At 35.7% G+C, this 15,720-nt stretch overlaps 1 protein-coding gene across 5 annotated transcripts in view; it reads left to right on the top strand.

Moving 5' to 3' along the window:
- kif28 (kinesin family member 28) overlaps window positions 1–15,720 on the top strand; it is a 40,015-nt gene that overhangs the window by 23,730 nt on the left and 565 nt on the right. For 4 of the 5 annotated variants that reach the window (XM_073928214.1, XM_073928213.1, XM_021467304.3 and 1 more), the window contains exons 14-22: window positions 38–200; window positions 1,811–1,914; window positions 2,560–2,667; window positions 4,789–5,075; window positions 8,164–8,298; window positions 10,239–10,405; window positions 11,836–11,930; window positions 12,049–12,187; window positions 12,634–12,782. In XM_073928214.1, the coding sequence (XP_073784315.1) occupies window positions 38–200; window positions 1,811–1,914; window positions 2,560–2,667; window positions 4,789–5,075; window positions 8,164–8,298; window positions 10,239–10,405; window positions 11,836–11,930; window positions 12,049–12,187; window positions 12,634–12,782 (1,347 nt within the window). Of the gene's footprint in view, window positions 1–37; window positions 201–1,810; window positions 1,915–2,559; window positions 2,668–4,788; window positions 5,076–8,163; window positions 8,299–10,238; window positions 10,406–11,835; window positions 11,931–12,048; window positions 12,188–12,633; window positions 12,783–14,367; window positions 15,561–15,720 lie in introns of those variants that run through there. The other variant, XR_012393244.1, reaches the window with a different exon arrangement.

The following is a 15,720-nucleotide window of genomic DNA, read 5'->3' as shown; positions in this document are numbered from 1 at the left end:
TGGAGTGGTAACCTGTCATTGTCCTGTGCTGCTGAAGGATCGACTTGTCCTGGGTTCGAACAGCACATATCTCTTCATTGGCTTCCCTTCAGAGCGTTCGGCAGAGGACTGGAGCCGCTATGACTATGATTACTTCCAGTCTGAGCTGGCAGCTGCCGAGGGTTTCCACATCCAGTCTCTGTGTGATGATCAGGGCCACCGTACGTATGTGGGGAGATTATATTTAACATGACTGTCATTCTTAATTAGATATCTACAAGTTATATGTTTTTATAGTACTTATTACTATTTGAATTAATTTTTTTTACTTAAATTTACTTATTTCATATAATGCTACTGTCACGGTTCAGGAAGGAGGAGGGACTAAAGACTTAAATGCAAACACAAGATGATTTATTCTTAACTACAATAAAACAAAAGAACAACAAAAACCACCCCAGATAAACAAATTGGCTGGGCTGGCGAGACAAGAGAGCAAGAACACAGGGGGAGTTTAGACGACGAACTGGCACAGAACATCAGACATGAGGAGAATATAACCAGAAGCAAATTAACACAAACAAATGAACGTTAACTAATAATGGGTTAACAAGGAGGGTAGGACTAGACCATAGACGGGAGAGCACATGACACAGAGACAACACAAGCCATATGTGCTCACATAAAACAAGACTAGAACACGCAGCCAATGATATAACTCATTAACTGCGTGTTCATGACAACACAAGCACGCGGTGCATGTAAACACGCACCATGTGCTAAACACAACACCGACAGAAGACTGAACGCAAGACACCAACTGGACTGAGATGCTGGGAATGAAACACCACGCTGCAGACAGGCGAACCTGAACAACCGGACGGGAGCGCGCACCTGCTAACATGCAAAGACCTCACGCGCCCGCATCAAGCGGGGACGCGCACAGTCCATGCACGTTCACAAATGGGGCTCATACAGAGATACACGCGCACGACAAAACAATTGCTCGACCCAAGAAAACTCGTGCCGAGCACAACAGGGCATGATTAGACAGAGCTAGTGTCCGGACTCGGCCACCAAAACAAAAATCTACAAGACCAGAGTGGCAGAACCCTGACAGCTACATTATTTATTTAGTAGTGTTTTTGTACTTTTTGCTGTCTAATTTGGTTAATTTATTTCTAATTCACACATTTTTATATTATTCATTAACAGTTTAATTTAGCTTTTTTTTTTTTTTTTGGATTAGCGTTTGATTAATGTCTTTTTATTTTCTTCAATATTTACTTTGCTAAGATTTCTATGTTCAAGTAATTATATATATATATATACATGTATATACATGTGTGTGTGTGTGTGTGTGTGTGTGTGTGTGTGTGTGTATATACACACACACACACACACACATATATATATATATATATATATATATATATATATATGTGTGTGTGTGTGTGTGTGTGTGTGTGTGTGTGTGTGTGTATATATACACACACATATATTTATATATATATATATATATATATATATATATATATGTGTGTGTGTGTGTGTGTGTATGTTTATATATGTATATATATATATGTGTGTATACACACACACACACACACACACACACACATATATATATATATATATATATATATATATATATATATATATATATATATATATATATATATATATATATATTTATTTATTTATATTTGTTTGTTTGTTTCTCATATCTTTTGTGTAGATTATAATATAATCTCATCTAGTATTTATAGTATATTTCAGCTTTATCTCCATTTAGTTGAATAGATTAATAGAACCATATCAACATCTGCAGGGCCGCACCAGCCGGACCCCAGTCTACTAGCTGTGTTTTATGACTATATCAAGCTGATGCCCATGGTGACAGAAGCCAATCAAATGAGTGCAGAGTTAAAGAAGGTGAGTACAGCCATTAAGTTTGTATTCATTTGCTGGGAAACAATGGCACAGAAATGCCTATTAAATACAGCTTAAAGGGATAGCTCACTCAAAAATGTTTAATTCTGGCATCATTTAATCTACCTCGTCTTCAGTTTCTTTCTTCTGTTGAACACAAAAAAATATATACTGTACTGAAGAATGCTGGAAAAAATAACCATTGACTTCATAGTATTTATTGTTTACACTATGGATGTTGATGGCTGTTTTTTTCAACATTCTACAGAATATCTTGTTTTGTATTCAACTGAAGAAATTTATAGATGTTTAAAACCACTAGAGTGTATGTAAATGGTGAGGATTTTCTATATTATTTTCAGTAAAATATCCATTTAAAGACTTAATGAAAGTAAGGTCTACTTTCAAAGTATATTAGTAGGTCTATTTAAAAAAATTAATAAGTAAATAAAATAAATAATTGGGCCAAATGCTTCTTACTTTGGCACTTACACTGTTGTATATGAACTAACTTACACTTTTGGATATGAACTAAAGTCATCATGTACAAAAACATCTGTCACTAGACATTTCTACAAATGTATTAATGCATTGCACAACTAATGGATTAGAATCTAAACATAAATACTGCATTTCTAATCTTTTTAGGGAGTTGAATTCAAATTGGAAATCAAGAATCTGGCGATGTCGGACTCTAAAGGTCATGACCTAGAGAAGGACATCGCTGTGAAAGTGACGTCTGTAGAGAGCAAACAGGTGAGGAATGAGGTTTTATTTTTTATTAAAAAAGTCTTTCGTTTTTGAAAATGCAAGATATTTTAGAGAAGCAAATATCTCCAAAAGCTGCAACCGGGGTTTGCCACAAATGTCATGTGACGTGGTTTTCTAAAATGTTATTAGATGTTTTTGAAAACATGGACATTGAAGGTGTAATTGAATAAAAGGCTAACGCGATTACAGAATCAGATGTAAAGCTGAAGCACGAGGACACCGGTGTTCAATTATCTCACAGCTGACTCAAAATATTTCTGTTTCAGCTGATATTCATGTTGAGACATTTAAAGGAATGGTTGAACTGTGTTCGATTATGAAATACAATCTAGCAGTCTTAGGTTGCATGCTTACGCTGCTTATTTTTATTTTATCCAATGATAAAATAGAGTTGCAGCCCTAGAGTTGTATCAATATAATCTGAACTGACTGAATATTTAAAATACTTCTGTGCGGTGGGTTTAATAATCCTTCTGTGTATAAATGTAATGCTATTTTTATCGTCTCAAAACTTGTGAAAAACTTATAACATGCAGTCAAAACTGCACCAGGAATTTCTCCGTTGGATCACCCAAAAATAAACCTGAGCGTCTTTCTTCTGTTCAAAAAAAGACTGAAAATATTGGGGGGGAAATAAACAGTCATATGGATGTCAATGGCTGACTTTTTCCCCCAACATTCTCCATAATATCTAGTTTTGTGTTCAACAAAACAAAGAAATTCACTCTCTTTTCACCCCTGATGATCCCTTGGTTCCAGCTCGCATCTCAGCCTGCCTGTCAGACATTTCACACTGGATGAAAGATCATCATCTTCAGCTTAACTTCGCGAAAACGGAAATGCTTGTAGTTTCTGCCAACCCGACTCTACATCATAACTTTTCAATCCAGATGGATGGGGCAACCAATACTGCATCCAAAATGGTGAAAACTTCTCTGACCAAATTGCTAGAACTGCTCGATCTTGCAGATTCGCACTCTATAACATCAGAAAGGTCCGACCCTTCCTATCTGAACATGCAGCTCAACTCCTTGTTCAAGCTCTTGTTCTCTCCAGACTGGACTATTGCAACTCTCTACTAGCCGGGCTTCCAGCTAACTCTATCAAACCTCTTCAGCTGCTTCAGAACGCAGCAGCACGAGTGGTCTTTAATGAACCTTAAAGAGCACATGTCACTCCGCTACTCATCCGTTTGCACTGGCTGCCAGTTGCTGCTCGCATCAAATTCAAAGCTCTGATGTTTGCCTACAAAGTGACTTCTGGCCTTGCTCCTTCTTATCTGCTCTCACTTCTGCAGATCTATGTGCCCTCCAGAAACTTGCGTTCAGTGAATGAACGTCGCCTCGTGGTTCCATCCCAAAGAGGGAAGAAATCACTTTCCCGAACAATCGCGTTCAATCTGCCTAGTTGGTGGAATGAACTCCCTAACTGCATCAGAACAGCAGAGTCACTCGCTATTTTTAAGAAACGACTAAAAACTCAACTATTTAGTCTCCACTTCGCTTCCTAATCTGCAATTGCCTCTCTGGCTCCACTGCCAACTGTATTAAAAAAAATAATAATAAATAAATAAAAAATTACAAATTTGCATCTTACACTTTACATACCTGAAACTTGCCTACAGCACTTATTTATTCTTGCTCTTATAGTTGTGTAAATTGCTTCGTGGTCCTCATTTGTAAGTCCCTTTGGATAAAAGCGTCTGCCATATGACTAAATGTAAATGTAAATAAAAGTTTAGAACCACTTGGGTGTAAGTAAATGATGAGGAAAATTTCAGTTTTGGGTAAACTATCCTTTTAATAACTAAAAACAGGAACATCAAATTTTTTAATTTATTTTCCAGCACGTGGCTTCACTTCCTGATCATATTTCAGTCAAACCACATCAGAGTTTGTCTGGAAGTGAACCGGTCCGAGACCCATCTTTTATTATGCACCAAGGTTCAAATAGCAGCATTCAATCTTAATCAAATAACAACCTAACTGCACCAGAGAGTTAATTTAAATCAAACCAAGTGTGAACACACCCCAAAAGCTCAGTTGTTTCTAAATTTGCATGCTTTTTCTTAGCGCCTGAAGCCCCTGTACACACATGTTGTTTTAGGTGTGGATGTGGTCCAAAGCTAAATTTATCAACCGCAAGTTTCTGATGGAGGAAGTGTACCAGCAGCAGGTGGCAGGAGGAGAGGGTGCAGACCGAGCTCCACTTCCCAGAGACAGAGACCCGTTCTGGGACCCTCTGGAGCCTCTGCACCTGGGCAGTGCTCACCTGTGGCTGCAGTCGCTGGCGTTTCGCATCCCTCTGGAGGAGCAGGTGGAAATGGTGGGTCCGGAGGGAACAGAGGAGGCCATACTGCAGGCGCAGCTTGTGCCCTGCAGCCCCGCAGGATTGTGGGTAACATTTATGCTTTCCAATAGACCCTTTTCACAAGTTATGGTGTCTTTAACGGTCATCAGCATCCTAAATCCTTAAAAGTTATAATGTTAAGATTAAATAATAAAATAAATCATGTGCTTTTATGTGTATTCATGTATGTATTATATCATGTTTGCATCACATTACAAAAAAAACAAACAAAAGGTAACACTTTATTTTGATGGTTCATTTAAGTATTAGTAGACTGTCTGCCTAATGTCTGTTGATATTGTTCCTTTAACAGACATTCAACTGACTTGTCAACTTACACTAACCCTAACAGTCTACTTTTAATCTACTGAGAGTTAGTATAGTTAAATTCAACAAACGGACCATCAAAATAAAGTGGACAGTTAAGTTCGTCGGCTAACCAAATGCATCGTAAAACAAAAAATACATTCGCCTGCTTAGCAGGATACCGTAGCCAATGAGGGCAGAGTGGCAGTGGCACTAGCCACTGGGCCACCCCCCTGTGCACGGCCCTGCTCATAAGTGCAGTCTCGGTTGTGCAATCCCACGCAATCCTGCACTCAAATAATATAACAGAGACAGTGTGCAACCAAATCTAATAATAATAATAATAATAATAATAATAATTCATTTTATTTGTAAATGGTGCCTTTCTAGACACCCAAGGTCGATTAATAATTAAAAAAACATTTTAGTTTAAATTAGTAAAACATAGCCAAACAAGATTTTAAATGCATGTAAGGAGTTGCAGGTACAGACACATCCTGAGTATAAAATAACACGATAAAAAAACATGATAAAACATAAAGGAAAGCCTGCTTAAAAAGATGGGTCTTTAGACGAGATTTAAAAGTGTGAAGACTATTATACTGCTCCTTAGATCCTGGCGAAGTGAGTTCCATAGCTGAGGAGCCATAGAGCTAAAAGACTTGGCACCCATTGTGCTTAATCGAGTGCGAGGTGGCACCAGGGAGAAAGAGTTGACTGATCTAGGAGTGCGAGAAGAGGTATATGTATGGAGAAGTTCGGTGAGATACTGAGGAGCAAGATTATGAAGTGCCTTGAAAGTTAGAAGTACTATTTAGAAGTTAGAAGTAATAAAGTTAGAAGTAATATTTTAAATTAATATTTTAAAATCAATACAAAACTCTATCAGCTTCACTGGCTTCCGGTAGAGAAGTGGTGTGACATGCTCGTGAGATGGAAGTCCCAAAATGACATGAGCTGCATGCTACTGAACCAGTTGGAGTTTATGGAGAAGTTTAGAAGAAAGTCCAGAAAGAAGTGCATTACAGTTGTCAAGACGTGAAGTAACTAATGCATGGATAAGAATTGCTGTGTTTTTGGTTGTGAGAGAAGGGCGGTGACGAGTGATATTACGCAGATGGAAAAATGCAGTTCGCATAATATTATTGATGTGACCTTCAAATGAGATTGTGCTAACCAAGATCACACCCAAACTTTTACCTGCACAGAGGGAATAGCCTACACCAATAGTTCTCAACTGGTTTGGCCATGGGACCCACATTTTTACATGGTCATCAAGCCGCGACCCAAATTTTTAGGAACTATAATACAATTTTAGGAATTTATAATTAATTTGTATTTATTTGTTAACATAAACAAGTAGTGACAGATACATCAAAATCAAAAGACTTACAAATAAACACTATTTTACTATAAACACTGTCATTTAACAAAATGGATCAAATTATAGAAATATTACAAAGTAAAAACAACAAATACTGTAATTAATAAACTGTTAATAAACATGTTTTCTGGTTTCTAAATGGCGTTTTAATTCAGAAGGTTTCATGTTTTCTTATGAGAGCACCTCACTACATATGACACTGAGGCTTTAAGTCTTTTTTGTCGTCCATATATATATCCATACTTTACATATTTGGGGTCGTACTTGCGCTTCGACATATTTGTTGCTATAATTAAATTAAATTTCACATTTCAAACGGTAGGGTTGTCGCTCACACATTTCAAAATAAAATCTGTATTAAGCAAAATAAGTAAAAAATGTAACTTTTGTTGTTTTTTTTGACCACACAACTCCGCGACCCACTGAAAATGTTCCCGCGACCCACTTTTTGGTCACGACCTACCACTTGAGAAACACTGGCCTACACAACAATTATCAAGAGGTCCATCATAGCGGAGTAGCCTATCTATCGCAAGAAAATACATGCTTTAAGTCTAACTGAACCAGTTAGAAAGAACAAAATTTAATTAATGTATTTCCTCTTTTATTAAACATGACAGTAATCTGGAGCAATGAAATATTGGCGCTGGCTTTCATGAGACAATATATCTGAGGGGAAAAAAACACATGCTAACCTTCTGTAATCGATTGACTCAAGACCAAATGGGAAAATAGAATCAAGAATTTTATAGACATTTTAGGGATTTCTTCTTAGCTAATGTTTAAAGTAAAGTTTTTAAAGGTAGTCCTTTTGAAAGTATTTATTCTAAAGCACTCATTTAGGAAGTATTGAAAATGTGTTTTTTACTTTTTGCTGATTTTTGCAGCCTGTTTAAAATGTTATGTTCATGTTATGTGGTTAATTTTGTATGCTTGTACACCTACTTTAGTGAAACAGAAAACATTTACAATAATCAAATAGTGGAACATTAGATTATAAGATTACTTAGCAAATTAATATCAATGATAATAATAATAATAGCGGAAAAAAGCTACTTTTGTAACATAAATGGATCCCTTGATTTTGCTATAGCCCCAGGGCCCAATGTGTTCTTAACCCAGCCCTGTGTGCAAGCCAATTGTAATGCAGTGTATGGACATTTGACGTCAATCTCTCTTCTGGCTGTCTTGATAACACCATCATGGATTTTTTTTCGTTTATTATTTCAGCAAATAGGATTGTAAAAAAAGTATTAGTTGTTCTTTCTTATTCCCTGCACTCAACGTTTATTCAACTATGATTGAGAAACCCAGAAATGTGAAAAGGGTCCATGAAATCTGCTATCTGCTACTCAACACTTTTATGAAAGGTTTTAAGTCACTTCAAATGTTACTGTATATCTTCTAAGTATTGGTAATGCTGTGGTATTTCTACATTGCAGAGCTCTTGGTGAAGATGACATCTTAATTGACCCTTCAGAGCTGCTTGGCAAACGGCTGGACTTTCAGCTGGTTTTGGATCAGTGCTGTGGATTACGCTGGGTTAAAGAGGCTCGGAACAGAGGCGTGCAAATAGGGTTAGTTCAAAGCCATCTCACAAGGAAACAACTATTTTACATATTGTCAGCAGAGTGGCTAATTCATATAAACTAAACATATTTCATTCATTCATTCATTCATTCATTCATTAATTAATTCATTCATTCATTCATTTTCCTTTGGCTTAGTTCCTTAATTATCAGGGGTCACCACAGCACAATGAATTGGCAGCTACTCCAGCATATGTTTTATGCAGCTGATGCCCTTCCAGCTGCAACCCTTGACTGGGAAACACCAATGCACTCATACACCACGGCCAATTTTGTTTACCCATTTCACTTAAACTGCATGTCTTTGGACTGTGGGGGAAACCATAGACAAACTCCACACAGAAATACCAACTGGCCCTGCTGGGACTCTTGCTGTGAAAACATAATTTTTTGTTAAAAAGTGGCATCGCTCCAAACAACACTATTAATCCCAGCTGTCATTGGGGGATGAGCAAATCATACTAAAAGGTTTGAATGAAATTGTACAAATTTATATGAGTTAGCCACTCAATCAAAAAGTTTCAAAGTGCAGTGAGATTGTGTTAGTTTGGATCAGTGTTGACATTGTTAAAGAGAGTTTGTTGTTAACTTCATGAAGTATGTATAGACTGCTTTGTATGGATGGCAGATTAGTTTTGCAGGAAAAAAATGAGGTGACTATTGTTGTTATAAATGATTGATTTTTAACCATAACTGTTAATCAGATTAGTTTGCATTTTAAGACACTAATCGAACACCGCAGTGTAGATATGGTCTAAATCAGAGCTATTTTAGTGTAGTTTATAAACTAGTGTAGTTGAATTGATAATTTCCTTTTTATTTTTATTTCAAGTGATTTTGTCATTTTAATGTTTTTTTTACTTTTATTTCAGTTTTAGTATTATTTTGTTACCTATTTTAAAACTTTAACAAGTTTTATCATCTTAAAATGAACAAATCATCTTAAAATATAGGTAATACAGATTTATATGAATTAAAGAGTGAGATTGTGTTGGGTTACTTTGGATCAGTGTTGATGTTATGTTAAAGAGAGTTTGATGTTACCTTCTTATAAACTGCTTTGTATGGCAGATTAGTTTTGTAGTAAATTTCTGAGGCGACTTTATTGTTGTTTTGAATAATTGATTATGAACCACAATTGTTAAGCAGATTAGTTTGGATCTTAGGACACTAATCACATTAATTAATCTGTGCTATTTTAGTATTGTTTATTATATACTAGATAGTTAAATTGATATATATTTTTTTATTTTAAGTGATTTTGTCATTTAAAAATATAGATATTTTTACTATTATTTCAGTTTTAGTATTATTTGTTACTTATTTAAAAACTTCAACTTAAGCTAATTTAAAAAAAAAACAATCTGTTCTTCCATCTTGAATTAATATCTGGTTTTATTTAGTCGTATTTGAATTAACAAAAATGTTTTTAGTAAATCAATCTAACAAAACTGACACAATAATAGTGATGATAGAATTCTGTTGAGAATTTTAAGCCTTTTTTGAGCTGAAGAAAAGCTCTTTATGAAGCATCACCATTAGCATATAAAAGTACATCCAAAGCACTGCAATCTGAGTTTGTTTGATTTGTTTTAAATCCTAATTTTTGGTTTTGTCCCTAATATTCTGTGCTTATAGGTCATTCATTTATTAATTTTCCGTCGGCTCCCCTTATTTACAGTATATGGGGTCGCCGCAGCGGAATGAACCGCCAACTATTCCGGCATATGTTTTACAAAGCGGATGCTCTTTTAGCTGCAACACCCAGTACTGGGAAATTGGCTACTGGCTGACCACTGAGCCACCATGCCGCCACACTTATAATTCATGGCTTACTGAACTCAGAAATATCTGCATAAATTTTCATGCTCATGTTACTTTATGGTAAAGTAACAGACAAAAAAAAAACGCTGAACTGTGATTGTCAGGTTTCAGGTGTTTGACTGTCCGCAGCCGCTCTACACTCCAGCAGTTTGGCACAATGTGAATCCGCTGTTGGATCATAGAGTCCAGTTCACTGCTCTGAGAACCTCTCAGGATCTGCTCAACTATCTGCAGAGCAATGCCCTGGTGCTGGAGCTCTGGGGCCTGCAGGGTAAAAGTCTCCTATATTATACAAATTATTTTAGTTTTTTGGGTGAAATATTATTAACTTTAATAATATTAACTAGAAAAATCAAGAGAAAATGTAGTTTGTAATTAAATTCTGCAATAAGCTGTTTGATTTTAAATGCATTATCTTTCTATTCCTAAACTAGAAAAATCCTGGTTGCCTAAATCTTTAAGCCGAATCAAATTAACCTCATGGGTCCATTAAATTTATAATATGTTAAACTCACTTAAAACAGCTTGTGTACCTTCTAAAATTAGGTTAGAACATGATTAACTTAGTTTAGTAAGATGGATAAGAAAATGGTGTGTACTACTATATTCTGAGCATTGCATATTATAGTATATATACTGTATATACATATACACACACACACATACATACAGTTAAAGTCAGAATTATTAGCGCCCCTTTTAATTTTTTTTCTTTTTTAAATATTTCCCAAATGATGCAGAGGAAGGAAATGTTCACAGTATGTCTGATAATATTTTTTCTTCTAGAGAAAGTCTTATTTTTTTTATTTTGCCAAGGATAAAAGCAGTTTTTAATTTTTTAAACACCATTTTAAGGTCAAAATTATTAACCCCTTTAACCTTGATATATTTTCAAAAGTCTACAGAACAAACCATTGTTATACAATAACTTGCTTAATTACCCTAATCTTAATAGTTAACCTAATTAACCTTGTTTAGCCTTTAAATGTCACTTTAAGCTGTATAGAAGTGTCTTGGAAAATATCTAGTCAAATATTATTTACTGTCATCTTGGCAAAGATAAAATAAATCAGTTATCAGAAATGAGTTATTAAAACTATTATGTTTGGAAATGTGTTGAAAAAGTCTCTTAAATAAACAGAAATTGGGTAAAAAATAAACAGGGGGGCTAATAATGCTGACTTCAACATATAAAACTGTATATATATATATATATATATATATATATATATATATATATATATATATATATATATATATATATATATATATATATAAAACTGTGTAATTGTGTAATTTATTTCAGAGATGGCAATGCTAAATATTTACCAGCCATTACTTCACTCTTTAGTGCCATGTGATCTTTCACAAATGTTTAAATTGCAATGTGGTGCCCAAGTAACAATTCATGTTAATTTAAGTTCCACTAAAACCAATTATTATTATTTGCTTAATATTTTTGTGAAAATTGTTTTCAGCATTTTTTTTTTTTTTTTGGTGAAATTAATGCATCCTTGTTGAATAAACAAAATCTTCAAGCTTTTGCATGGTTGTGTATGTTGAGATTAAAAGAAAATGCTATCAATGAAAATAAAAAGAAGCTGTAGAAACTGGTGCAAGCGCCAAAACAAACTATTTGCCTTTTAAGGAATTCTCAAACTTAATATAAATGTATTATAATAAATATGCTTGTGTTTGCAGAAGGATGCTCTGAATTGCTCTCTAATATGGATGGAATGAAGATGACTCAAGAGGACAGCGTTATTATTGACAAGATCAGTGCATCAGAACACTTGGTATAGTCCATAAATAAACAGACCATTGTGTGATGATTTAAATGTTCGATGCTTTTGAAAACCTATGCTGGGTTAAGCTGGGATTCTCTCAAATATACTTCTCTAATTGGTGGTTTAGACTGCAGAAACAGGCAGCTCTGACCTCAGCTCATCTCTCCGAGCCCTTCATCAGGACTTGGATAAGCTGAGAAATGCAAACGCCGCACTGAAGAAAGAAAACAGCGCTTTGAGAGAGCAACTCAACTCATCCAGAAATGGTGAGCACTGTTTTATCTTGATTGCTCTTTTAAGAATTTGATGTAAATTGTTGGCTTGTTCGGGATTAGATCAAAATACTAAGGGTGTTAAAATATTAAAGGCATAGTTCTCCAAAAAACTGCATACATATTGTAATAGACGTACCAGGCACGAAAGCTTGATAGGCGTAGCAACAGTAACCAAGGAAGGTTTAAATAGCGAAGGGTCAATAGAATTGAGTTTGGTTAAAAAGGCAAAAAAATTAAAAAGCACAGAGAGGTACCCTAACAAGACCTGATTCCAACATTAACCCACAGCGTTCAGTGCTTTCTGGATATCAGAGTAGAAATAAAAGCATTCCATTGTTTCTTGTCATGTTCATGTGTAAACATACACACGCTTGAAATATATATATGTATCTTAAAGAAATGAGAAAGTGAACAGAAGAGAGGTATTTGTGCCACAGGTGTGGAGAATAACCGCGGTCGACAGGAACGCAGAGGCAGTCTGAGGCCCAGCTGTGATGCTGAGTTTGCAAAAGCCTTAAAGGTTTTCTACCACAGCATGACCTCTGTTAGGGGGCAACTTCAACGCCTGCGAAGGCACAAACCCAGTGTAAGTATATGAAAGTCATGCCAATAAGGCCTTGGTAGTTCCAATGTTTCATTCTTAGCCAGATCGTCACCTTGGAATTATAAGGTTCTGTCTGCGTTCTGAATGATTTTGAGATATTAAGCTGTAAAGTTTTTGCATTCCACATGGATAACAGTATGTGTGTAACATTTGTTTTTAAATAAAAAGTCTTAAAATATAAACAACTTATAAAAAAACAAAACAACTTATAAAAAAACTAAATCTAAATAAGTTGTCATGTAAGAGAAATATGCCAATTACTCAATTTTGATAAGAATGTCAGATAAAACCTTATAAATCTAAAGTGAGAATATGTCAAACTCCCTGACTAAAAAGCTGAATTTCAATGGACTATAATGCATGGAAAAACAGGGCACTGTTGTGCTTTGCATAATATTAAAATAGTGTTGAGCCTGAAAATCATTTATTAGCCATTATGAGAGCAACAATTGATCATTTACTTTAGATCAGGGGTTCTCAACCTTTTTACTTCTGGGCCCACTTAATTCCCTGATCAATTTTTGAAGGCCCACCTATCTGACATTTTCTCTAAAATGTTTATATGAAATGCTCATTTAAACCTTTATTTATGAACATTTATATTAAACATTTGTAGTGCCTTCCATTATTTTCTATTATAGGCATTTCAAAAAATATATATTATTTACATTTAATTATATATAAAAGTATATAATATATTACATAGTAAAACATATAATATAACATATAAATATTATTATTATTTTTAAAACACAGATTCGATGAGAACCACAGGTCAACAGGAAGACTGCAAAAGACCAGCTTCTGCTTTAAACTGGTCAGACTGAATATCTACTATTAAATATCTACTATTCAAAAATATACAGACAAATGTAAGAGATACAGTAAAACACCTTAAATCTGTTGAAATGCGTCAAGTTTGCAGCTGGATACTATTGGGAGATCGCTGACATGAACAGTGAACGGCTCTGCCAGAGTGCGTGTAAAGCTCATATGCAAGTTTATTTTACATTCTATGGCAGAAACACGCCTCACTAGATTCTCCTGTATGTGCGTGTGTCCGTTATAAGACACTCACAAGACCTTAATTTGGACAACTATGCGAATATATTAAAGAGGGACATTCACTTTCACTTCACACATAGTTTGTGAATGAACAGACTTGTGTACTAGTTGCAGACATGATCATGAGGCTGTTTTGCACTGTGTTTGAAGTAATCAATGAGAGAACTGGAGAAAGTGCATTACTTCGATCATTTTAATATACCATATTAATAATAATATCCAAAAATTGTAGTATAATAGGGCGAAGCAGTGGCGCAGTAGGTAGTGCTGTCGCCTCACAGCAAGAAGGTCGCTGATTCGAGCCTCGGCTCAGTTGGCGTTTCTGTGTGAAGTTTGCATGTTCTCCCTGCGTTCCATGGGTTTCCCTTGGGTGCTCCGGTTTCCCCCACAGTCCAAAGACATGTAGTACAGGTGAATTGGGTAGGCTAAATTGTCCGTAGTGTACGAATGTGTGTGTGAATGTGTGTGTGGATGTTTCCCAGAGATGGGTTGCAGCTGGAAGGGCATCCGCTTTGTAAAAATTTACTGGATGAGTTGGCGGTTCATTCCGCTGTATGGATAAAATAACGGGACTAAGCCGACAAGAAAATGAATGATAATTGAATGTAGTATACTATTGAGAGTTCATTTTGAGCTATCTCGCGGCCCACCTGCAGGATCGCCAAGGCCCATCGGTTGAGAATCCCTGCTTTAGATATTGAAAATAAAAGAAATAAGAGCACCCAGTCTTGGAAGAGGTCATTTTGCAGCTGAAGTGCTTGAAATTAAAATTTTTCTGGCATGTTTAAAAGGGGAAAACGAAGTAGCTTAATCATCACAACAAGCAAAACTGGTGGGACATTAGCCCCTTTCACACAGTGATACCGGAAAATTTCCGGAACGACTTTAAAGGTAAATTAAAAAAAGCGCTGTCACACAGGCGAGGACGTTATGGAATCATTCTGGAAAAGACCACTTACACACCTAATACAAAATACCGGTAAATTCTGAAATCATTAATGTTAATCATCCTGACCAGAAATGAGCTCTAAACGGCTGCGCTTGTATTTGTAAACATTTGACTACATTACAAACTCAACTTCGATAAAAACATATAGAGGAACACTTTCGCCAGTTGAGATTGAGGACATGATATGTGTGTGTGCTGGCGCTCACCAGCTGCTTCACGTGCAAGCACGACGCGACACGCAACTGAAGGAAGCAGAGCTTGAAGGTAAACGAACAACAGCTTATCATAAGTATCTTATCGATAATCATTTACACAGTTGGCATTAAAAAGGAACATATAATTGTTATCTGACTAACATACAGCAGCTAAATGTGTCTGGGAAAATATATAAAGCCTTTTATCTTCATAAAAAGCGTGGATGTGAATGCGTCTGAGTGTTCTTATTGGCCGAGGTAGACGTCCATGTCAGCTCGTTCTAGACGTGAACTCGCTCTTTCCGGCAATCTTTCTTCTGCATTCACACACACGTTTTATACAGTCATTGGTTCACTCAGAGCAGCATTCCGGCTAATTACGTATCCGGTAATGTTCTTCTCTTTCAGGAAAATAGCTGGAACGAATATACCGGCATTTTCAAAAAGGGCCTGTTCACACATACAGACCTTTCCGGAAAATTGCCGGTAATTTTCCAGAAAGGTCTATATGTGTGAAAGGGGCTACTGTAACAAAAAAAATATTTGTGCCACATAAAAATGACATGATTAAAAAAAAAAAGTCTCTGATATACCATGACTTGGGAAATAAACTTCATGACCAGTGGAAATCCCGTTGTTCAGATATTTACCCTGCACAGAATTTAAACAGATACGAGAGCATACTACACTGTTGAGTGTTTGTGTCTCCATA

The sequence above is a fragment of the Danio rerio genome, chromosome 17, assembly GCF_049306965.1.
Source record: "Danio rerio strain Tuebingen ecotype United States chromosome 17, GRCz12tu, whole genome shotgun sequence".
NCBI classification, from domain to species: domain Eukaryota; kingdom Metazoa; phylum Chordata; class Actinopteri; order Cypriniformes; family Danionidae; genus Danio; species Danio rerio.
This window is presented reverse-complemented; position numbering and strand designations above follow the sequence as displayed.